Source organism: Podarcis liolepis (assembly GCF_965112155.1).
Source record: "Podarcis liolepis genome assembly, chromosome: 10".
NCBI lineage: Eukaryota > Metazoa > Chordata > Lepidosauria > Squamata > Lacertidae > Podarcis > Podarcis liolepis.
The window spans coordinates 18,746,898-18,772,904 of NC_139562.1; the positions used below are offsets into that span (position 1 = coordinate 18,746,898).

At 42.0% G+C, this 26,007-nt stretch overlaps 2 protein-coding genes across 12 annotated transcripts in view; both read right to left on the reverse strand.

Moving 5' to 3' along the window:
• ADIPOR2 (adiponectin receptor 2) overlaps window positions 1-8,303 on the reverse strand; it is a 36,872-nt gene extending 28,569 nt beyond the window's left edge. The window contains exon 1 of one of the 3 annotated variants that reach the window (XM_083461815.1): window positions 7,854-8,303. The gene's annotated coding sequence lies outside the window, so the exon portion shown is untranslated. Of the gene's footprint in view, window positions 1-2,530; window positions 2,677-4,596; window positions 4,743-7,853 lie in introns of those variants that run through there. The other 2 variants (XM_083461817.1, XM_083461816.1) reach the window with 2 other exon arrangements.
• Window positions 8,304-15,747: 7,444 nt separating this feature from the next.
• The window catches only part of WNT5B (Wnt family member 5B), a 131,126-nt gene continuing 120,866 nt past the window's right edge, over window positions 15,748-26,007 (reverse strand). For all 9 annotated transcript variants that reach the window (XM_083461795.1, XM_083461797.1, XM_083461792.1 and 6 more), the window contains 2 exons: window positions 24,446-24,738; window positions 15,748-17,320 (listed from right to left, as the gene is read on the reverse strand). In XM_083461795.1, the coding sequence (XP_083317921.1) occupies window positions 16,862-17,320; window positions 24,446-24,738 (752 nt within the window). In that variant the 3' untranslated portion in view covers window positions 15,748-16,861. The remainder of the gene's footprint in view (window positions 17,321-24,445; window positions 24,739-26,007) is intronic.

Genomic DNA, 26,007 nt, shown 5'->3' on the forward strand with positions numbered 1-26,007 from the left:
CTCCGCAGGCAAATGGTGCCTCTGGGAGGCACCTCTCTTTGGGGGGCTGCAGTTCACAGACCAGGTACTGCGGCAGCAGCTGCTCAGAGGTCTCCCAAAGAGAAGGGAGAGGAGAGGCAGTGAAGGGAACACTCCACAAGGGAGGATATTCAAAAAACGGTGAGGGGCTGCCAGCTCTGCAAGCAAGGGGTGACATACCTGGGCTCCTGAGCCCCACAGGGGTGACACAGAAAGCATGTAGTTACTTAAGGGAGCGGTGGACTCAAAAAGGTTGAAAACGTCTGCCTCAGAAGTTTCAGGCTCTCTTGTTTTGTGTATATAAATGTTTGCGGTCACAGTGAAAGATAGTTCATTGTGTATCTATCAAAATATATCCCTCCTAGCCTTTTAGTACAAATATTTGCAGCAAGAGTCAATATAGGCTGTCAAAGTTATAATCATAAAAACACAAAAGAACTATAATTTTGAATCACTCCTCTAGCCTTCAGCACTGCTCTGGCTGTCTGGTATCAAATCCCAAATCCTGTTGATTTTTCTTTGCTTCCCAACCCAAACTCCTGTTTCAGTATGCCTATAGTTCTGTGCTGACACAAATACGGGGGCGGGGGGGAATGTTGTTGTACTTGAACTCATGCTAGCCATGGGATGATATTTAACTACATGATTGATAAATGCGGAGATTTACAATTAAGAGTGGTTGCAGTTCTGTATTACTACTCTCTGTAGCTAAACACAGAACCTATATCATTTAAGTACTAGGGCAGACATAACACGGACATGGCACAACATTTACCATTCGATCAAAACCTGTGGCATAAACATTTTCCATGACAAATGAACAGAAGTCTATAATTAACATTGTAATAACTTTAATTTAAGCATGAAACAAATATAAAGATTTACTCCATTCAGATATCATTATGTGAGCAGAAGTTTGAAGGAAAAGTATTTGTCAAGAGACAGTCAAGGTTAAGAATAGCACTCTGGTCACAGCCATGTTTGAACTGTTGACAAACGTGACTATTTTCAGAATAATAGAGCCTGAAGTACCACATAAGCCAGAGTAAAGTCAACCCTTAAGAATGCAACATTGTCTCATTTCCTTTTTTAGAGCAGCATTTTGCTACAGAGGACACACACAAAAAAAAGACAAGGTGGCTTTTTACATGGGTAGACATTGGCCTTAATGCAAAGATTACAACTTGGCTCAATGAGTTCCAAGAAATAATATTATCATAAAAAATAGAACTATGATATTGACAATTATCATTTGTACTCTAAGAAAGCTTGGGCATTTTGTGGGTAGTAAGTCCTTGACAGTTGTCTATGCTCTTTAAGTAGCATAGGGCTCTTAAAATCCATTTGCTAGTCCATCAGACCAACTCAAAGATGCATACGTCCAATCATGTACATTTACATGTAAAGCAGATGAGAGATTGTGACCACTAAGGGAGACAAGCAAAATGCCAGAATTTAGAAGTTTAAACTTCTATCCAGTGGCATGCAATTTATAAAGCTAGGCATTCAAAGTATGGGAGATATCGCAGATATAGCCGCCCAGAGTGGCTGAGGAAAACCAGCCAGATGGGCGGGGTAGAAATAATGAAGAAGTTGTTGTTGTTATAGCTCAGAAGAAACAACTGAGTAAGCCATTCCCTATTAATTTCCCTACCAGTTTTTCAAGAAATGCAACTGAGAGCACAGCCCAATTACCATATAAATACTATTTACAAATCCCATATTACAAACCATACATAAAATCTACAGAGACACTCCTGGAATAGGCTTCAAAAGTCTGTGCAACCACAGAATGTTCAATCTGAAATAGTTCTGTCCTACTATGACTCTGCATAGAATTAATATATGTCAGAATCCAAAGCTTATTTAACTATGTAAGGCGAAGCATTTCAGATTGTTGAATAAAGAAAACTAAGGATAGTTGATCCATGTCAGAGCACTACAGAAACATGTTTACTCCCTACTGAATATTTAATGGCCTTGAAGGATATACAAATAAGTCAAAGGCTGTCTACATACTACATACATGGATGTGCATTACAAGTTCTGAGGCTTAGATATTAAGTAGTAGTGTAGCTTTTGGTGTAAAGAATAAGAAAAATCATGCTGGAGAAGGAGAAAATGCCACTATCCTACACCATATCACCCAAAAGGCCAAAATACCAAAATTCTCTCTGGCAATTCAAAACTTTTAAATATTTGAAGTATACAAATAAGATTTCATAAATGAATAAGATCCACAGTGATACCAAACCCATCCTGCAGTTTGCATTAAGTGTTAGGTAAAACATTTAATAATCATACCCTATCCACATTTACTGAGAAGTAAATTATACCAATTTCAACAAAAAATATTTCATGGTAAATACAAATGACTACAGTTTAAGAAATTAAACCACAGACTGAATATTAAACTCCAATAAAACAAGACATAAGGGTAACATGAAACACAAGTGTTTCATCTATTATATGCTACACAATCCTAGCAAGTAGAACTTTCAGAGTTTCTTACCCCTGCTATCTTGACAAACAGATACAGGCAAGATGTTGCACTTTAACCCAGTTCAGGGAAAACTGAGCTTGGCATTCACCATGGAAGAGATTACCAACCCATGCCCAGATCCTTCAGGAGATAAAAGCCAAAACTCCACCTACAGCAAAAGTGCATTGGCTGCCAAGCTGTTTTCCCCCTACAATATACTGGACAAGTTTGATCTCAATTTGCATATGGCATGCCCATTAAATATCACAGCTCCTTTAATAGGGCTACACTTCAAACTGAAGGTGCTGTATGCATGTACCCAACAATTCTTTATTATATTTGTTTACTTTAATTACACCACCACAATGCTATACAGTAATTAAAAGTGACATTGTTGTAAAACTGGTTACTTGGTTGTACAATGTGGGCTTACTTAATCCAAAAGATGCTTCCATTGTAAGCCATGAGCTTAGCCAACCAAATATATAATATCCATACCTGAAAATTACTCAGTTGAATATCTATGGACATCTTATTTTGCTCACCCAGCTCCAAGGACACAGGTAGAACCTGACCAACAGGATTGATTGAGGAAGAGAAGGTATCTATATCTGTTGCATGACTTTGTAAATCTAGTCAAGTGATGTTCTGGTATTCAAGTATATTTTAATACTTTAGAGCAGTCAAAGCAAAACAGCAAAGAGTAGTGTGGTGGGAATATGTCCTTACCTAAATACAGAGGTTTTTTGCAGTGAAGTGAGTCTCCTTCCAGAGCTGTATTTAGAAACATAGACTGTAGTCTTTGTGAATTTTAAGATGGGCTGTTCTAAGGACAATACTTCTACATCCGTTTTAGAGGGATGGCCCATGCATGTCCATACTACCCACATGAGGTAGGGTGAGTGAGATGAGGCAGTGATGGATGTAGGATTGCCCTCTAACAACTACACCACATTGCCTAAATTTCAGGGAATGCCCAGCAGCATGATCCACTTCCTTTACTTACCTAGGGTTGAAAAATATAGTGGTTTCTTTTGACTTTTCGTATTAGTACAATATAATTCCTTGCCAGTGGTTCAGCAAGGGGGAGCGGGCAGAGGAGGAGAGACCAATATTTCTTTGAGGCCTACTAGTTCTGGCAGAGTTCTCTGCTGTTAGCAGCACCCCTTAACTGTCATTCTGACAACAATCCCATGACAGTGAAACAGGAGTAAGTTTTCCAATGCAAAAATGCTCAAAGACCAGGTGTTTACAGATAAACATGCATACAACTGAACTATGTGTTTCCACCTATTGTTTATGTAGGACTGTAGGCTGGCAAAAGCAAAATCATTTTATTTTAACTTACACATTTATTAGATCTTTAATTTCAACTCTGAAACATCCAAGTTAACTAAGAGGTAGACATGGCAGGCTGGGCACCTTCAGAAACAAAGTACTCAAGACATCTCAGAATGCAGAGAAGGGGCTAGAACTCAGACCGAACAACCTTGGATCCATAAACATGCAACAAGTAATAGCTGAGTTGCAATTTCTTAGTGGAATACTTGATGTCAACTGGCCAATATGGACTTCTACTTTTTAAAGCAGGTGAGGATTTATTTCCAAAGGGAAATGTAAACACCTTTTTAAAAATGGACGCAACACACAGGCAGAAGTCCAGTGCACTGTACACATTGGTAAACAAGCTCTTTAAATAGTGCTCGGCAAGATCATTTCAAGTGCTTTATGCAACTAAAGTCAACAACCCTTTCACCTAAAATTTGTCCCAAAGAATCTTCAATACTGGTGGCAAACTGTTCTAGACACTCTTGTGTAATAGAACTCCCTTCCCCTGGCTATGCATACACAAGTTACTGTTTAACAATGAATGAGCAGAGCAAAGGGAGTGCAGGAGAGGCAGAAGGGGAAGATGTGAAGGTGAAAAAGCTGCCCAATCAAAAGCTGTGCCCGGCTCATACCAGCATGGCACAATGTGTGTGTGTATACAGGAGAGAGGGGGTCCCTTCTTAACTTTGAAGCCACTTTTTATGGATTTTCTCTCCCACTTCTCCCAATGGGACTGAAATAATACATTAGAGTCAGGCCTCACTTACTTTTCCTGTGTTCTGGGAGCTTGCTGGGAGACCTGGAGGGCTTTGCATCTAGCAAGCCCAAAGCCTCCCCTGCTCCACTCCCTGCAATGTGGTGACTTGCCAAGGAAGATCACCTTCATCCCTCTGCATAGGTGGACTGGGAGATCTACTGCTGGTGAAGGGTGAGTAATAATAAAAATTATAATCATACAGCCCTTGGGGTGCCTACCCTCTATGTGAACAGGGATACAGGTATTAATAAAAATCTTTATATAATAACCCTTAGCAATATTTCACTTTCTCACTAAAAATACTTAACAATATTTATTCTCTTTTCACTTCCACACCTTTTCAGGTCAGCAGAATGTAGGTCATCTGATTGACTCAACAACTCTGTCATTTGAGTCAAACTGTTGACCAAGGAACACATGATGAAATCTCTCAGCTGTAAGTCTTAACAGTCTGAGCAGTGAATAAACATATGTAACACATATGGTGCAATCTTATAGTCTCTGAAAAATGCCGAAGGATGTTTTTGGAGCTCCCTCTCAGTGGTAAGAGAGGTCTGCCATTGGAAAAAGAGATCAGGCCATGCAAGCATCCTAGTTGAAAGGATCTGTGGCAGTGCTACTCTGGTATTAAATGTGTTAGCTAAACTGGATAAAGAAAAGGTCCCGTGCTTGTTTTCCTTCTAAGACAAATGAAAACCTGCCAGGAAGCAGGTGACTTCTAGTTCTCTTCGCCCCTAGGAGAAACTGGGAACATAAGATTAAGATCAAAGGTGGTTTGTTACCTATCAGCCGCATTAGACTCTTGAGTATTTCATGGCAGGTAAGTAAAAACATGACACAAAAATAATTCACATGACTTGTGAATACAGGAAGCTACCTTATACAGAGTCAGACCATTGATCCACCTAGCTCAGTACTGTTCACACTGACTGGCAGTGGCTCTTCTGAGCTCCAGTCTTTATGGTAAAGAAAGCTCACAATATTGCTCAGTATATATATTTTGGTCCTGATTTAACTACTACTCATAAACCAATTTTTTGCTGTTCCATTAATCCTGTTAAAATTTAGGCTCTCATTGATATGCTGATATGATTTCCACTAAGAACAGAATACAGTCACTTAGCCTTATTAACAGAGTGGTTTGTAAACAACTTAGGATAGCTTTTTATGTTTTTACACAAGTGACAACTTCCTATGCAATCAAACTTGTGTACTGCTACTGTGGAGCTGTGCATCGCGTGATAGGAGAAGTAATAAGTCTACTTACTCAAAAAGTGTGAGAAGAGGGGAGACATGAGTCACTCATACTTCCTGCCACTACTTTTGTGTTAAGATGTGAAGTTACCCTTTATGCAGTTTCTTTATAAACAAGGAATATGTTTCTTGGTAACAAAGCTATAAATAATTAGATGCCCACTTTGGGAGAATCCTAAACCTATACGTGAATGCAAGGACTGTTGAAGTCAGGGCCACATTTGGGCCTTTCTATGAGCCACTAAGATTTAATTCAACAAACAGCAGTGATGGATACAAGCCACCAAAAAGGTTAACTGTTTGTGACAAAAGCCACCAAAACAATGTTGCAAGCCACTGCAAGAACGTTATTTAACTTCTGTTTTGTCAATCCTTTGAGTGACACTGTACTTTTCAGATACACTATGTTTCATATATGAGAATATAGAGGTTTAAAATATTGTTTTATTTTGTTTTGGTGAAGTTGGTTGTACACTTCTTTGAGTTTCTGAAAAAGATTGTAGCCTTGGTCTCTGGTGTGCCAAACGGTTATTGATTTTTTTGCCACTGCAGCCAAAAAGTTACTATTCTAGAATCTGCTCAAGATTCCATAACTAGGTAGATTAACTTCTCATTTATGATACACATACTTATTCATGTTAAGTTCAATTACACTTACTCCAAGGAGTGCATAGGCTTTGAACATTAGTTTTGCACATTCTCAAGAAAATATTGCAGTACCAATTTTACAAAAGGCCAGGTGTGTTAAGATTTCTGAGTAAAGCAGTATTTCCAAATATAAAATACACACGAACAGTTGTCATTTACAAATATTTCAAATATGTGTAAGCTGTACCTTCTGCCAACAGACACAAGTACACAATTGTTGATACCAAGCCTTGTCCATAATAGTTACATTTTAAGCCTAGCACACTCTCCACCAGAGTAAAATAGTTCTCTGGTTGTACTTGTATTTTCTCACATCAGTATTTTATCAGTTTCATTTTCTTGTCCAAGTTTACTCCTAGTGTACAGTACAAAATACAAAGACAACTGACATTCTCAATAGAAATGTTGAGATTCACAAGTAGCTCTCTGCATGTTTATTGAAATGGAAGTCCTCAAAACTACTTAACACTTCATTTCCTCAAATTCTGCTAACAGCTGTGAAGCAGTTTACAAAAACATGACCAGTGCTTTTCACCTCAAGTGTTGTCACCATTTGGGAAGCAGGAGCCATTTCCTAAAGTGATTATTAACAATTAAGACTACCCAAATGTGTGTGGAAAACCAAGAGCAGGTCCATGTTTACTCAGAAGTAAGCCAGGCTGCCCAAGGGGCAGTGTGTTAAGTGTGTTTAGGATGATAACCATGGTTACTTTGAGGGGGGGTAGGAGAGTGGGAATGGAGTTGCTTGGTTTTTAAGTTCTTTCTTTTCTTCTTAAACTTCCAGAGATATCAACTAAGAGGCCACAAAACCACACACCATAATAAAATTCGTGAGCCCTTTAAAAAGTGCCACAAAACTTCGCTGGTTTTGCGTCTTTAGGGCGGCAGAAAAGCCTTTTAAAAAAATACCACTGTTTGCTTGTTAATTAATGATTCCATTACTTCAGTATACCCAAAGACTCAAACTATACAGGTGTATTAGCTACCGGATACAACACTGAAGGGAGTTGGTCCTTCATTTATTTAAAAAGTAAAACTTTTGGGCGTTTCGTGAGAGGCCGAAAGGCTTTCGCAGGCACTTATCACTATAGCTCCCGGGGTGGGAGAAGAGGCGATAAGTGACTTGCCCAAGGTCAGCAGCAGCAGCCCAAGAGGAGGGGCTCGAGTGCAGGAAATCGAGGTCATCCGGCAGAGAGCGCCCCGCGAGCACTACGACCCCCGCGGCCTAAGGAGGCCCTGAGCGAGAAGGTCGGAGGTCGCACCCCCCACCCCGCGGCCTATGTCAGCCGGCAGCGAAGCCGGCCGAGGCCCCGCCGCCCGCTCCTCAGGAGGCGCCCCAGCCCGGAGCCCCCCAGCCCGGCTTACCGGACGGCCTTCACTTCGCTGCCCAGCTGTGTCCGGCGCTGAGGGGGGTCGGAGGGAGGGAGTCCCCACGGTGCCACCGGCGCCTCCGGGAATCCCGCCCCTCCGCCTTCACTCGCCACCTCTTTCAGCTCTCCCGTCGCCTCCCCTTTGCCCCGGAGCGCGTCATCATCGCAAGAGGCTCGGCGAGCCAATGGGCGGCGGAGCGTCGTAATCGGAGGACGCGCAGGCGTCAGCCACGCCGGGAGGACGTGCTCGGGGAGGAGGGGCGGGGAGGCTCAGCCCAAGGGCACCCTGGGACGTGTAGTTTTCCTGGAGGCGGGCGGCTTGAGCGCGTGACCCTGCCGAAACCGAAGGCGCCGCCTCCGCATTGGCAGGAAAGTAGGTCGCGGGCTATTAAAGCGTCCTTTAGCGCCAGGCGCTAGTTCTGGTTCGGCGGCTGCCGCGCAAAGTGCGTAATGGGTGAGCGCTGCTTACGGAAGGAGCGGAGTCGCGCGGGGCTGTTGCTCAGGCGGCGGTTGTTTTTCAACGGCGCGCTCGCGCGGTTTGTTGATTTCAAAGTACGAGGAAGGCGGCGAGGTTCCAAAAGGAGGAGTGGGAAGGACCTCAGGGCAGCGACAGATGAAGGGGAAAGTGGCAATACTGGTCCCTATTACTGTATAATATATCCTCCTTGATAAGAAAAGTGTGTATATCACTGTACAGTATGTATATAGCTTGAGGCCAGCAATGTACATGGTTGCCAAAGCTTGTGTTTAATTTTATTACTTTCTTTCCCAAGTAAATGATGTTTAGAGCAGCAGCAGGAGACTCCTACATTTTCCCTGCAGTCATGACAATGCTGGGTTTAAGTAATATAAAAAGCAAAGGTAGTCACAAAAGTATCGCAACCTTCCGAGTCCTCCAGAACTTGTCATCAGGCACACACACTTCTCTGCTTTGTGTAATAACTTTGCCCAGTGAAGAGTCCTGGAGGACTCAAAAATTTGCCACACCGTCGTCAATATTTTTTGTTTTGTCCCAGTAAATATTGTTGCCCAACTGTGGATGTTGCAATGATGTGAGATTAAGGTGCAAAACTGCACATGCTGTGAGCGACCTTGAGCCGTTTCAAGAGTAGATATGTGTAATGTACTGGAAGGTTGTAATCCTTACTAGGCAGTAATTATGCTTTCAGACAGGCAGTCCCAAGACCAAATGAGACCAATTTCCACTGATTGCCACATCCAAATTTCAGCAACCTTGCTCTTCATCCACACACTACATATGGGGAATTACTTCACAAAATTTTAAAATATCTATATTTAGTATAGATATAGCTTGCATAAGACCTCTTGTTTCAGTATTTCAAAGCTGCTGTGTTTTTTTTGGGTGACGGAATGTGTGCTTGTGCTGTTCAATGTTATGGGAGCCTATTGCACATTTTAAATACAGTATTTTCACATGCCTCTACCAAATTACTGGAGGAATATAGCTATATCACTCTTGCCCAAAACCTCAGTATATTAAGGGGGGGCCCCGAAGTGATGGAAATTGATATCCCTCCCCCAACCCCTCCCAAAAGCATAAAACTCCATTTTGCCTATTGTAAAACTTAATAATGAAGGACTGGTAATTCTGATTCTGTGCACTTTCACTAGGTTTGTTTGTTTTTTAAAGCTGTGCACATGGGTACAAAATACATTCCCAGACTGGAAGAAGGCAGTGAAAGATGGAGAAGGAGTAGCTATGGGGGTGGGGTGGGGAAACCAATTCCATCAAGTTCAGTCCATTAATGTGGATGGCAAACAGCAGAATACCAACAAATACCATGACTGAAAAAAGGAAATGCATTGAAGCTAACATGCAAATTATGCACACAAATGACCTGTTGAATGACCTGTTTGCAATATAAAGACCCCATCTGGAAGTATCCTAAATCTCCCTACATTGAATGGTACTTCCTTATGAGACAGCATGCTTAGAATTCTACAGCCGTTGTCCTCATTCCTGCCAAGCCATGCAAACCACAAAGATTTAGTAAACATGATTCATCATACCTCATATAGTAACATAAAATTGGATTTAAATACTGTGCTCTTTAAAACAAAAATGGTTTATTGGCGTTTCAGAAATGAATATGTCCCGTTTTTATAGAAAAACAACAACAGTGAGAGGGCAGTCTCGCCTTTGTGGCCTGATTGTGAGGTTCCAATGGCAAACTGGGACTTTGAGAGGCAGCTGATACATATGACCTCCAGCAAAGGGACTCTCTTAGGTACTTATTCAGAAACTGAAGACTTGTGTATGTGATATTTATAGGATTTAAATCTTGAATTTATATTGTAATGTATTGGATTAAATAATGTAATAGCTCAGCAGTGAAGCATCTGCTTTGCATGCAGAATCCAAGTAGGTCTGGAAAAGACCGCACTCTGAAACTCTAGAGAGCTGCTGCCATTCGCTGTAGATACTACTGAGCTATGTATGCAAATGGTCTGACTCAGGTAGGGCAGCTCCCTATGTTAAAATAGATCGCCCCAAAAGCCTTTCTGGTCTGTTCTGACAGTTCCAAAGCAGATGACTCTTGGTAAGCCTGCAAGCAAGAAATTAATGCACTAACCATCTCCCATGGGCCCCAGCAGCTAGCATTGAGAGGCATACTGCATCAGATACTGGAGGTATTACAGTATCGTGCCTAGTGGTTGCCCTTTCCTCCATTAATTTGTCCATTAATCCTCTTTTAAAGTCATCCAAATTAGTGGTTATCACTACATCTTGCAGTAGTGAATTCTATAGTCCAACCATACAGTGTGTTTAAGAGTAGCTCCTTTTTCCTGCTCTGTATCTCTCAACATACAGTTTCACTGATGACACAGTGTGTGGGGAATCAAATAACAAAATAAATCTGTGATCACACATTTTTATAGCATTATCTTAAATGTATAGGATATGTGTTTATTAAGTTTGAACAAATACTGTGTACACAGTTTACAGCACATTCAAAGTGCATTCTTTCCCTCAAAGAATTCTGGGCACTGTAGTTTACCCCTCAGAGCTACAATTCCCTGCAGCCATTAGCAAACTACAATGCCCATAATTTTTTGAAGGACAGAATGTGCTTTGAATGTGCTTTAAAGGTATAAGGTGTACACTTAAATTATAGTGTTAGTATTATTGTATTACAATAAAGCTGGAGCTTCTACATCAGCAGTTTGGCAAGCCAATCTTCCACATGCTCAAGATCTTTCAGTGCAAGCAGAAAAAGGCCAAAACAAACCAAAATTGAATAAAAATGAGCCAGAATTGACTGGGTTGCTCAAGCAAGCCAAGCAGTCACTGGGACAGCAATGCAGCTGAGTGTCACAAAAGAATGTACCACATCATCTGGAACAGTCCAAGGGTTGGGGAGAGCAAACTTCACAGTAGTGCAATCCAGAGCAGATGTTTGTGATACCAAATTGATTTGAGAAAGCCCTGAACATAGTTCACTCCAGTATATAGTCTCACAGCCAGGGGATGATAATAATGGCAAATGGAAGATGATTTACAAGCAACTAATTCCCTCAGCACTTTTCCAGTTTGAGCCTAGGTTATTTACTCAGAGGTATCTACCCCTGAAGCCCTATTTGTGTATTTACTGCACTTGCCTGTAAAGAAACATGCAAGGGAGGGCAGTGGGAGAATGAGCATGCTGCCAAGGCCCACCCGCTATGGTGGATCACCTTTATTCCATATAGAGCCCTCCATGAGTTTGAGGGTGAAGATTTGCAGTGGGAACTCATGGAGACCCCCTGTGTGATCTAGAACCTTGCATAATATGGGTTCTAAACATCGTGGAAGCCTCAACAAGTGCAGGAGACTTCCCCACTGCAGACCTTCACTCTCAAACCCATGGTGGGTTCCACATGGAATTACTTGCCAGAGGGCTCCAGCCTTGGCAGCATGCCCCTAGCAATCCCAAATAAGTCTGCATATAGTGTTGTGACATTTCACAACAGTGGAATAAACAGTTTAGAAATGCCTTGCCCCCAATTCAATATATAGAAAGTGAGGTACAAATAAGCAAAGATGGTCAGCCATTGTTGTATGAGCAGCAGAGATTGGTTTGGTGCAAAAGCTCAAAACTTCTTATTTAGTCATATGCAATTCTGCCTTACAGAGCACTATTTAAAATCTACAACTATCTATCCAACCATTTGAGAAATTACCTGTTCCTCTTAGCTATATGGCCTCCTCTGGTTTCAAGCACCTTTCCCCCTTCTTTGCAGTGCAGTAACAAATACCAGTCCCACCTCTCTTTTAAACCCTTCAAAACCTTTTCATTTACAAAGTCTTTTCTGATCAACCCACTTTGTACTACCTGTTAAAACTTTCAACACCCACCCCCAACATTGGTAGTCCTTCTTCAAAGCCTTCCTCCTCACATTTCACCTTTGTCCCATCCATGTGTATTTTTCGAGTGTAGGCTCTATGGATACAGATTGTGTCAACACTATGTTCTTTACAGTGCCTCCTGGTCTTTTCTATCTTACTGCAATTTAGATAACATGTAACGTGTAATACAGTGTCTAGACTTTCAGGCTGGATATGGAAAATCTCTGTTCAGATCTTGCCTGCTATCAAGCTTACAGACTGTTGTTGGGCAAGTTACTGTGTTTTAGCCTAGTTATTGTCAAGGAAAATGCCAGTCCTTTTTGGAGGAAAGATGGGTAGCCATAATATTTTAAGGAATAATACCATTTTTAGCAGAATATTGGAAACTCCTTTCATTTTCTCTGAGCATTTCTCACGCTTTCCATTAAGAAATACAAAAAACTGGGTTTATCAGGAGATACCTTGCTGTTTTCTTAGCGGTTGAAATGGGAATACAGTATGCCATCTCCCAAGGATAACAATTCTCCAGATCATTCTCCTTTCCTGTACTCCAAAATTTCCAGGGATTTTTTTTATATCCCAGAATGACGGGGGCATAATCGCCCAGCATATCTAAATATCACTTTGTACCAAAAAATCTAGAAAGAGCCTAAACCTCAGAACAAATATCATACAGTGCCCTAGTTCACATGTAATACTGACAGATGACATGACTGGGTTCAGATGTAATGCTAAGCCAAGCATGTTTAGCTTCAGGTAGAGCAGCAGGCAGGAAAAAGAAAGGAGTAAAGCAGCAGAATTTTCACTGAAAGCATCTGCACACCTGTATATTCATTCTTACCCATGGTTTGGCTTAGTGTTGTGTGTGAAACAAGCCAGTATGCAGTCATTGCACAATAAAAGGTTAGAGATATGAAGGAAGGAAGCACCTTTCAGGCAGCCAAAACACTGTTTTTCTTTTTTAGAAAAAAGGATACTGTATTCCAAGCATCTGTAGCGCACAGATTTCATGGGATTTGGGGATCGTTCCAATTACTGGTTTGTTATTAGGGGAGCTAGATCAGGCCATTATCCTCTCAGTTTTTCCATGGGTGGAAAACAGCTTTCATCACTTTGAATTATTGTACCTTTGGCTTTGGATTTTATATAAAAAGAACATAAATCTGGGTCATTTGGTGTATTCCAAGAAATAGCTCTCTGGGATGCCAACAAATGTATGGATTAATGATTTGTTTAAAACCCTAAAATATTTTTTTTTAAAAAACTGAACAGTATTTTTAAAGCAAGTTAATTTGCAAGCAGAATGCTCTTCCTCTTATATATTCTGGACCCTTCAAATCTGTTGCCTATGAAATATATGCATTGCTGACAACTTTAGTAGCAGAAATGGTAAAAAAAAAGACTAAAAATGTTTGGAGAAAAACAGAGCTTGTAAAAATCCTGAGTTGTATTTTACAGAGCTCTAGTTTACAGGGCTCTTGCTTATTTCTATTGGCAATTTGTTTTTTTAAAAATATAAAAGTTGTTGTTTTAAAAAGCAAGTATTGCAAATAATATTGTCAGTAATTGTTTCCAGTTTTTGGCTGGGCCTTCTGACTATTGCTCAAGTACAAATGATCCCTGTAGGTACTGAAAAAACAAACCTTTTTCATCCATCGCTCACTGGCAAGGAAGTTAAGAAAACAACAATTGCTGATGACCCTGTATTCCACGGGGTGGCTATCAGGAGTAGGATGACTGCATATACTTGATAATTATTGCTTAATTGGGGGGGGGGGGAAGAACTCTAGTTGAGCCTAAAGTTAGGCTCAGGAAGATTTCATGCATGGCAAACATTCCAATATAGAACATAGGAACCAGGCCTTCATCGAGCCCAGTTCTGTCTACTCTGGCTAACAGCAGCTTTCAATGGTCAAAGGCAAATAAATAAATAAATAATCACCTGCAACCTGACCTCCTCTAACTGGAGATACCAAAGACAGAACCTGAGACCTTCTGCATGCAGAACAGAGCAGGTAAGAGTGATCCCTTTCCAAGGGAGCAGAAGGAAATTGTATGGATCCAACATATATGTTATTGCCTGTGACAAATGCAAATATGTATTTCATTGCATGTAAAATTTCTCTTTGCCCCTGTCCGCCTCAAGCTACCTGCTATGTGTACACATGGCAAAACAGACTCGCATGTGTGTTTGTCATACTGACAAACTACATGCAGGATTCATGGCCTTTAGAAAACAGAACTTTCCTGCAGCTGTGTCAAGCTTAATACAGTACAGTGGTACCTCTGGTTAAGAACTTAATTCATTCTGGAGGTCCTGAAACGGTTCTTAACCTGAGGTACCACTTTAGCTAATGGGGCCTCCCGCTGCCACTGCGCCGCCGCTGTGCGATTTCTGTTCTCATCCTGAAACAAAGTTCTTAACCCGAGGTACTATTTCTGGGTTAGCGGAGTCTGTAACCTGAAGAGTCTGTAACCCGAAGTACCACTGTACTCACAAAGCCCAGCAGTGACTCATGGGGTGGAAGCAACAGCATCCTCATGGCAGCCATGTAATGCTCCTTTGGACAAGGATGGGGCAGGATGAGGTGGTGGTGGCAAGGTTGGGGTTGGCACCGTCATGCCTGCAGGTCTGCCACTGCCTTGGAGCTCTCCTCAACCTAGTGCCCTCACCCTGCTCTACTGCCATCTAGGCAAACACAGCATCGCTGACACAAGAGGATACCACCCAAGCTGCCTGCAAGCAGCACATGTGGAGTGCATATGTGACAGCTTCAATCTATACATGTGGGCTTTCAAGGTCCGTACTCCTCTATACCAACAACAACAACCCTTGCATATGGAAAACTATATTTCATGGAGAAAGGTTCTCACCTAGTTCTGCTGGTTTACTAATTGCAGCAGATTAGGTTTTTGTGTTTGCAGGATGGGGTGGGGTGGGGGAGGCTATTGCAATTATCACCTGTTATCATTCTCTTTACTCTGATGCAAAAAATACCGTTGCTCACCTCCCCGATTAGGTTTTTCTAAGGCATCCTTCCTACACACTTCTGCCTTAACAAAAAATGGCTCTGGCCCATTTTCATCCAGTCTAGCCAATCTGTGGATATGAGAAAAGAATGGAGTAATGTTCCAGAATTTCCCCTGAACTTCCTAATGCTGTATTTCAGAACCAATGACAATAGTTTTAAGGAAATATTTGATTCTTCTTTTGGCTTATGACTTGCCCTTGCTACATTGTTGCCAGTCAATGGTAACAAGATAACTTGCAGAATGCAATATGACCCTCGTCGTTGGGATGGTGAAAATCAGCTTTCAGCACGCAAGGAAGTGTACAAATCAAACGGTCTTCCAGCAACAGACATAATTCTTTCGAAATGTCACCTCTTGGTGACTTGACCATATAAAAAAATAACACAAGAATTGGGTCTGACTGCAATAAAAGTTTTAAACCAGGAAGGAGTCCAACTTGGCAGAAAGTCCCTGTGCTGTGAAAGGCATTAGCAGCAACACAAAACAAATGTGCTCACAAAAACAAGGGGAGAGGGCAAGAACAAGGGATATTTAATGTTAAAAGAGAAACTGTACATCTAGGTCAGAGGCAAGGGGGATGAAAAAGCCCTTGTGACACCCATGACCATCTGAGTCCGCGTAGAGACTGAGGTGCTGTGTTTGTCGAATTCTGTGTGTTGAATCCTATCTGTTTTTCTCTCAAGTCCAGAGACACGCCGAATAAGCCCCTTTCCCAAAACAATCCAAGTAGTCCCAAGAGATCAGTCACCAGCTGTCATGTATCCTGAGGTTAGATCAATACACCACACAGTTCTTTTTCCACAGAAGAGAAAATCCACCAACCAACAAAACCACTTCTGACAGTTTTGCCTTTCCAAAGCTTCAGCAGAGCCCCCTCCACTTCCGCTGCCGCCCTTCTTCATTCCACAAAATGCAGGAGAATCAGATGCCGGGGTCTCTGTCAGGATATACAGGGGTAAAGCAGCACTTCTAGGTCAAAGGTAATGTTTTCCTTCCCCTGCTTGATGCAGGGGGACCATCTGCCATTGTGCAACAGTCTCTTTTCAGTCCACACATCAACCACAGCAGGCACGGACACTGCCTTTTGAATCATTCTTCCCATATCTAAAACAGGTAATTCGCCTTGTAGTTTGGAATCCCACAGTGTGTTTGGACAAGAAGCAGAAAATGACACAAAGTCCTTTTGGAAATCGACCTGAGCGTGGAGGGCACTCCTTTGGCTGTGTCAAAAAAGGCACAGAACACACCCAAGGTGAAATCCAGCCACAAGATAGCAAAGGGAACATATCCCATCCTCCTGCTTTTGTGATAAAGGAGCTGTAGGTAGATCCTTTTCGAGGACCCTCAAGAATCCCTTTTATCCTGGATGCACTGTGACACGGTTGGGAGGGAACCAGCGAACAAATACCTCCCCCCCCCCGCCCCGCTTTGCTCCCCTATTAAATAACAAAGGAGCAGCCCAACCATCTAGCTGTTCTAATGGAAACATTTTAGATTTTTAAAAGTCTCTTAAATAAATGTCTTTAATTATTATCATCATCACCATCTATTTATTTATACAAATATATAAAATAGATTTATATAGATTTATATAATATAGATTTGTAGCTCTTGTGGGCCCTTCATTTACAGACGTACTGATCGACAATCTCTGTGCACTTTTTACACTTGACGTAACAGCACCAGTGAAACTTGCAGTGGCAACGCTCGACCTGCACACTCTTGAACTGGTCGTAGCCTCGGCCACAGCACATCAGCTCACAGCCGTCCATACCCTCCGAGGTCTTATTACAGAGCCGGCCCTTGGTGCCCAGGGAGCCCGTGGTTTCGTTGCGCAGGCAGTAATCGGGGCTGGGGTCAACGTACACCAAGTCCTCTGGAGTAGGCGAATTGAAGCGGTTGTTCACTAGCTCCAGCTTGCCCTTGCGGCTGATCCTCATGGCAGCGGCGCTGTCGTACTTCTCCTTCAGGAGGTCTCCCACTTTGCGGAAGTCAGCCAGCTGCAGCCAACAGGTCTTGAGGCTGCAGGAACCTGAGACGCCATGGCACTTACAGGAGACATCGGCCAACTTGTACACTGCCTATGGAAGGAAGAAGGTAAGGTGGGGTCAGACAAAGTGTTCAAACAGCACTAAAATCTGGCACAACATAAGCGGTAACTGGTGCAACCTTATGCACAGAAGCAAGCCTCACTGGACTTACATCAGCATCGTTAATTATTATTTTCTTATACTGCGCCCATTCTCATAGCAGTCCAGTAAGGTAGGTTGATATAATGGTCATCACAGCTATGTGGGCGTTTGAACCTGCGTCTTCCTAAACCTAATCTAACACTTTAAAGCATGGTGGCTCCCTGTCCATTTTCTGTTACCTGGAAGATTGTATCCAGGTCCTATCAGAGCAACTTACAAGAAATGCTCAGATCCCAAGATCACCTATGGAAACTGTGCTCATAGATCCACCTGTAAGATCAATTGGGTTGGCAGGTACCTGAGACAGGGCCTTTTCATTGCTGGCCCTCCCAAGGACTGTTGTGTGCACACAGCTCCACCAATACAGGCCTTCAAACAGGCTCTGAAGGTCCATTTATTTCAAGTGACTTTCTCTTAAAGGTTTTTTGGTGCACCCACTCAACCGAACCCCAAATTGCTTTAAAGTGTTTTAGCTAATTTTAATGGCATGGTGCTGGTCTTGCTACTAGATTATGTTGCCGTGTAAAAAGGCTATTCAATATAATGGTGAGATTGTATTATATGATCATGTGCATTATATTTTTATATTCCTTGTAAGCAGCATTGTAAGGGCTTTAAACTGCCCACATGTTGTTATTTTTCTCGGATGGATGTTTGTCAGATAATGGATGCAACTCCCACTAGGAGTAAAACAACAGGGAAGAAACAATGGGATGGTGTGTGGGTGAGGGAACATACTTTTACAGGAAGTTGGCACAACCCAAGTTGCATCATGCGACCTTTATGTCTAGTTTAGCCAGGGTGGTGTTGGAGAGATAGAATATACACAAGCCAACAAGTGCATGAATGCAGCAACTATGTAGTTGCATCTTGTTCGCCACCTGGTGGTCAGTCACTTGTCTACTCCCATTTTCCCATTACTGAATTCCTTTTTTCTAGATTTGAAAAGCTGGTAAGGCGTATAACAGTCCATGAATTTTGTAACAGTGGCTACAGAATGTCATGTGAGTTGCTGTTAAGACAAGGTTCAGAATTGAGTACAAGCACGTTGACTGAAATTTGTTTTCCAATATCTGAAAATGCCTGTCACAATTTGGATGCCTCTGAAACTGAAGTCTGCTGTGGAAAATGTGGACGTGAGTGCCAATGATCTAAACGAGGAGAGATTTCCCCCACTGTATATTCTTCATCATTATATTTTTAGGGTAATGGTTTTTTAATATAATAAAAAACACCATGCATCTAAAAATGTAATGTGTGAGGGAGACAAATAATACATTTGGAAAAATGTACGGATACATTAATCTGAGTCAATTCTATCAAGCATACACTGTACAAACCCAGGTTTGCTGCTATGTAATCTGTACAGTGGCCTTGAGATAATTCTGTACATACAAAGCCAACCTGAGAATCAAGTTAAATCAACTCCTATGAAAAAGCAAACTGACCAAGATAGGAAGTTTCAGTAGATGAAAAATATCCCTATATAGAAGAGTGATAATGATGCACATGAAGCTTGAAAAGAGCCACTGGCTTGATCACCTGTGGTGAGTTAAAAATGCCTCCAAGTAATCAGACAAAGATGCCTTGGTCCTTTCCCTCCCAGCTATGAATGTGCCACAAATGGTTAAATAATACAGAGGATCCATTGGTAGGCATTTTAGTTCTCTGAAGGTACATGGTACAACAACCCTGCTGAAACTAAGGCCATATACACACCATAGATTTAAAACACATTTAAAGCACATGCCTTTCCCCAAATATTTATGGTCAGTGACTAGATGAGAAAACCCCTGGAAATCCTGCATACGCTACCTTGAGGCACCACCATCATGAAAGAAAGGTCTGCTATAAATACATTATACAGTTTTGTTTGTACCAGTAATTTATGTACACCTAATTGGAAGGCTGATGCGTGAAGCAGCACTTTCAAAGAAATACAGTACCTGAACCACAGAATTCTTGTCTGTTTTAACACAACACTTCCCCCCACCCCCGCTCAAACCCTACAAGGCATGTTACAAAATTCAATGTGTCTGCCTGGTGTTAGATCAGAGATGAGAGGTTCATGGTGAGCTGCTGGATGCTTACTGCTTAATAAAATCTATTACTCTCATGGTAGCCATGCATCTTTTAAAAATCTGTATTTCAACTTTGAGTCTTTATGACAGCTTTTTAAAACAAAAAAAAATTGACATCAATCCAAATGTGAGTGAATACCATGGAGTCTTAAAAAAAGAAATCTCCCTCAGGAAACAGGAGAACTCAGCCAGTATCAGAGACATCCTGAAACAATCTCTCTCTGGCAAAGTTATGATCTGCTCCACTTAACTATGGTGGGATAAGTCCATCACGGAGAGAACCATGATGATGGAAACAGTCTTCAAACCAATTTCTAATTATAGGTGAGTGATGCAGATAAAGCACTTGGGGCCCAATCCAAGTGGGTTTGGAACTAATATCTGTGCACAAAAAAGGAACATCCAAAAGTCTGCAGAGCAGCAAAGCACTCTGGCTTTGCAAGCCTGGAAAGCGTTCTTCTGCTATATAAAGAAATATTGATAGGCCTTGGAGATGAGCCTCCTGGCTTAAGAAAGCATTAGAACAACTTTCTTTCCTTTCTAAATATTCTGCTATACTTCTGGATTTTTTATTTTATATTGAGTTCAGTCCAACAGCTGTATCAGAGCCAGGAAACCTAAGCATATTCTCCTCCTGCCTTTTTACATTCAGGGTGTCCTTTGAGGAAGGTCTCACCATTGCTTTGTCGTGAAACCAATTTCCAATGCTGTTGTGGTTGCAAAATGACAAAATTCATCTGTAGGCCTAATTTGAGGTGCTGGTTCTCACTTTAAAAGCCTTCAACAGTCTAGAACCAGCATACAAATCTCCTCATCCTCCCACAAAGGACAAATTTCTTGAATGCTCAGGTCAACACTTGAGGTTCTGTTACATAACCCTTAACTTTCTGAAGTTTGGTAGCTTTGACCACTAGAAACAGGGCCTTTTTGGTTCTACCACCTTTTTTTGGAATGCTATCCCCAAAGAAGCTTGCCTGCCTCCATCACTATTCTGTTTTTAGTGCACTGTTAAAATTCATCTTTTCCAGAGGGCCTGGGGGGAATGCAGGAGTTTGGTGGCCATTATGGATTCTGTTTTTCTGTTTGTACTGCAGTGGTGTCCTTTGTTGTTTGTTATTTCAATGTCCTTTTGTTGCTCTTGCTATTAATCAAGCATTGCAAAGAGCCTTGGATAGATAGATAGATAGATAGATAGATAGATAGATAGATAGACAGACAGACAGACAGACAGACAGACAGACAGATACTACTAAGAAAAGTAATTTGATTACTTCATTAACTCAGTGCCTTTAAGTATGTGCAGAATGACGCTCCCTTGAACTGTGCAACCACAAACAGCCCCTGCACTTGTGAGATGATTATGAGGAGCTTCTGTAGCAAAAGCCAAGGATGTCACTTCCAGGGAGGCTTAAGCCCCAGTACCTTTTGGGGGGGGGGTAACTTTAATTAATTGTCATTATCAGGAAAAGAGAAGAAGTCACGCTTCCTTTTTCCCATATAGGCAAATTAAAGTGTAATCCCACACACTGCCACCACACCCTAACCAACAATAGCATCCTTGAGTACTTAACTGAAAAATGTGTAAGATTTCAGCATTTTTTATTATTATAAAAAGGAAGATAATAATAACTAACATGCAAATGAAAGAGATGGGGGGGGGAATAGAAGAGGGGGAATTGGCAGTTGATGAGATCCACCATGCAGGATTAAAGGTTAATTTGGGCCTTGCTGCTTCAACAAATGTGAAAGCCTTGCCATATGGCTGCAAATGTTTCTGGAGGGCCTCATCTATTAAAGGACTCCCCCCCCCCTTTTATGTTGAGGTCTAGCATATCTTTTACTATTGTTCTGTTTCAGAATGAGCTCTCTATATACTCTGAGCATATGGAGTTTTAGGGGCAGGTGAGTCCGCTAGAACCAAAGTATAAAATGAAAGCCACAGCAAAGAGGCAAGTGTGAGGTTTAACTTCCACATCATGCCCAAATGTGTGCATTTTTGCAGATGGCTGCAGGAAAACACACATAAGAATAGCACATGGTTCCCTTACAGTGGAAGGTGGGAAGGTGAGGCTCCCTAGCAGTGCCAGTAACCATGCTGTATGACCGGACTGAGATTGTGAAAACCATCTCAATGCCAAGGTACACTGAATAAGACTTGGCTGGTTGAGCCTCAGTCTCAGGTCCAAAGTGAGTGATATTATGGAATTTAAAGTTGCTTTCCATGAAGTTTGTGAGACAGAAACCCTAATACTGTATTATACTTCCATTATCTAGAGGCCAAACCAGATGTAATGGTGGCAGACTGTCTCTTTAAATGACAGCCTTCCTCAGTCATGTACAAAAAGCCCATGGGAGCCAATTTTAAGAATAAGCGGATTCCGATCTCTGTCCTAGTTAATTGGACCTAACGATAATTTTAAACAAGAGCTCCCTCCAAGAGCTGCATGGCAGTCTAATCAATCAAAACATGGCTTGAGAGCCAGATGGAAGCTCTCTTCTAAAGACAAACAATTGCTATTTATATCAGGCAATCCTAAATTGATTACCTGGATACCAATCTAACTGTGATGAATAGCACTTGCTTCAAAGTGATGCCGATACAACTCTGTATGCCTACATTAAAGGGGGATATTTGCGCTAAGAAAGAAATGGTTTCCTCATGTATCTTCTTTGCTGAGATGCAGGTAGCTACGAGCTGGACCATTTGAAGAAAGATTTTGACTGAGCTATGTAAACAATGTGAAGAGTACAAGTTTCCAGAGGAAGCTAAGATGTCTGGACCTGAAACATAGACCAACTGGACTCAATCTGCAAGTGGAATTTGTTTAAAATCTGTCCCTCTTCGGCCTCCACCTCAAATTCCTTTCTGATTCTTCCCTTGTAAAGAACTGGGATGTAAAGGGAATCAACGGGCTAATTCCTATGTGGTTAATTAGCCAAGCCTCCTCTCAGCCTTGCTTGGCACTGGATGGAGTGGCTGATGATTGAGGTCTACTACATGTTGAACGGGTAAACAACGTGGCAGAGCTGCCAAAGGGAGACAGATAAGGAGAGACCAAGTGGAGAAAGAGACAGATGGAAGGAAAGGGCAGGCTAAGATAACCGTCAAAGACAAACAAACAACAGGCAATAAAGCTAAAAGTTTGGGGCCCTAAAAAATTCAAGAGTGCAGTGGAGCAGCAATGGGGTCAGGACTGTGTGGAAAACTGAAGCAAATTCAGTTCCATTCCCACCCCCTTATGGCTCTTCCTGGGAACTGAAGTGGGACAGAATTCGTCCTCCATCACTTGAGCTGGAGACACCAAGGAGGGGGGAAAGGAAGTGCTCAGATGCTCCTTAGTGATCAAGGGTGCCCCATGCAGTAAGACCTGGTCTCCAATCCAGGAAGAACAGAGGGGGGCAAATTCACTTGTGTAGAGACAATTAAACAGAACACAGCTAGAATCTTTAAAAAAAGAAGAAGCAACATTAATAGCAAAAATGGCACAGGCAGTCAGTCACTCATCACTAGTGATGTTAATGGGCTAGGTGGAGCGACAGCCTGACAAGTCCACATCTTCATGTGTCATTTGTGCAACTGCATTCCACATATCATTCATTATTGCAATTAACGCACTAGCTAGGGTGGGGGTGAAAGAATGCTATCAGCCTGAGAAGTTTGCTCCAAGAAGGTTTTAAACTGAGAAGCAGATTTTATATGTTTTCTTTAAAATGTATTTAAAAAAATAAAATATTGCACATGTTCTCAGCCAAATAACTGCACTTGTAAAATGTTGTTTCCTTGCATCAGGAAAACATGAATCAGAAGATGAAATTGGACACATGAGCCCTGAAGATAGACATACACAGCCTTCATTCAACAGACCTGGCCCCTCTATTTTCTGAGTTAATTCGTGTCACATTTCCAACTCATAAGAGTTTATGCCCTGTGTTCAGGTCTCCTGATCCAACTGCAGTTATTCACATGTTGGCAATTGCACCTCACAACAGAAATTCAATAGAAATTCCCCTTACCCCAGGAGAAGGAATATACAGTGGTACCTCGGGTTACATATGCTTCAGGTTACATATGCTTCAGGTTACAGACTCCACTAACCCAGAAATAGTGCTTCAGGTTAAGAACTTTGCTTCAGGATAAGAACAGAAATCGGGCTCCGGCGGTGCGGCAGCAGCAGGAGACCCCATTAGCTAAAGTGGTGCTTCAGGTTAAGAACAGTTTCAGGTTAAGAATGGACCTCCGGAATGAATTAAGTACTTAACCTGAGGTACCACTGTAGTTCAGTGGGAGAGCATCTCTTTTAATGCAAAATGTCCCGGGTTCCAATCCCAGCAACTCCATGTACAGGTATGAGACACCCTTGCCTGAAACCCTGGAGACCACTGCCAGTCGGTGAAGACAATACTGGGCTAGATGGAGCCATGGTCTGACTCAATGTATAGCAGCTTCCTATGTTCCTAACAGGTGGCACCTTACCATCTCCATGTCAGGAGAAAAGCTTCATCTGTTGAACTTCTCTTGCATGCCATGCAGCTATTAAAGCAGAGGAGGTCTCTCTCACACAAAAAGAGGACAACCCTAGTTGTAGAATTCTCAGTGTCCAAGGAACACATAATTCCCCCCCATTTTTGCACATTTTTCTAGGTCCTTTTGGAAGAGTGGGACATAAATATTTGCTACTTCTTACGAATTATTATTAATGATATGCATGCATGACAGGTAGGAATAGTTCCATGATCACTGGAAAAGGCAGTGTAATAATTAGCATTCAGGTGCTTGAACTGTGTGCTTTTGGTTTGTTTACTGGCATTTATTATTAGGTTCAGATAAACTGTTGGGTCTTATAAACTGGTCTCATTGTTAGGAATGCAGCACACTGGTTACAATCTAAACTTGCCTCTTCCCCAAAGAGAAAGTGCTAAAAAAGGATCTTACTCTGCGGCCGGCCTCGTTGTTCTGTAGGTTCATGAGTGTGCGGGCCTGCTCCTCGGATCCCTTGGCATAGTTCCTCTCCCTCTCCCTGGCATCCACAAATTCCTTGGCGAAACGGTAGCCATATTCCACATTGTCCCCGCATCCGCCCCAAAGCCAGTCTCGGGGCAGGTCCTTCGGCCGGGCTGTCCGGCTGCAACCACAGGTGGAAAGCTCCCCTTCACGGCAGGCACGGCTGATGGCATTCACCACCCCTGCAGCGCTAACAGCGTAAGTGAATGCGGTCTCTCGGCTACCTGGGAGAATGGGAAGGTTACAAAAATACATAAATCTCAGTTAATAGAGGCTCTGAGGGTCTAGGGATTTATACTGCAATGCAAGCTTCTGCAGTTCTGTATTGCTCACACATTTAATTGTCCAGGCCATCATCCCTCCATGGGAGTAAGTTCAGTGTGGGAATCGCCTACAACAGTTCTTAGTTCTGACCCCTTCAGTGCATCTGCAATCATACACAATTACCTGGGAGTAAGTCCCACTGTATGTGGTAGGGCTTACGGATTTATTTTATTTATATACTGCCCTAAACCCATACATCTTCTGAGAAAACATATGTAAGTTCAGAATTTTGTACCAACTGAAGATGAGACTCTATTCTCTGAAGGAAAATCCCCCCGACAGCTAGCTAAAATAACTCAATTTGGGTTCTATTGACTATTTGCATAGCACACCACCCAAAATTAATTTCTACCTTAGCTAATATAAGGACTGTCAAGATTCTTTTGGGCATCTCTGGACTGGTGCCTTTTTCTGTTTTGCAGGTGTATTCTGTAATATGCCATTGATAAAATAACAGTAAATTGGTGGTGGATTTATACTGGACAGTCTACAAATTATTCCACTTTATTAGTTGTTCCACGATGCTTCTCCAATGTTACCACATGATTGCCGTCTGAAGGGGTACTTTCTTGTACTAAAGCACAACCACAACAAAACCCTGGAACATTTGTGATATAAAAAGTTACAGGATTTCAGCAAGAAGCTATGCACCAACTGGAAATGAAGCTGTATGTCTGCCACAAAGCTTTTGCAGTATTGAAAATAGGATTGTGTATAACTGCCCTGATACTATCCTAAGCATAAATAATCATGAATGAGCAATAAAAAGGATGTCTGGAGGGCCCCTTGATTCGTTTTCCACTGTGAGAACAGTGTTGGGATTAGATGCCTTTGGCCCAATTCAGCAGCCTCTTCTCATGCTCTTCTGCCAGTTGCTGGGAATCACAGATTAAAAGAGTGTTGCTGCACTCCAGTCCTGCTTGTGATCTTCCCACATGCACTTGTCTAGCCACAGTAAGAACAGGATGCTTGACTAGATGGACTTTTGCTCTGATCTGGCAGGGCTCTTGTTATGTTCTCACTGAGTCCTCTCCCCTCTTTCCAGACAATTCCACAGACAACCTTTATAGATAATGATAACACCCACCCTCCATCTTACTCTAAGACCAGAAGGTTGGCCAGGCTCCTTTGGGGCTAAACCACAGGAACTTACAACAACAGATCCATTT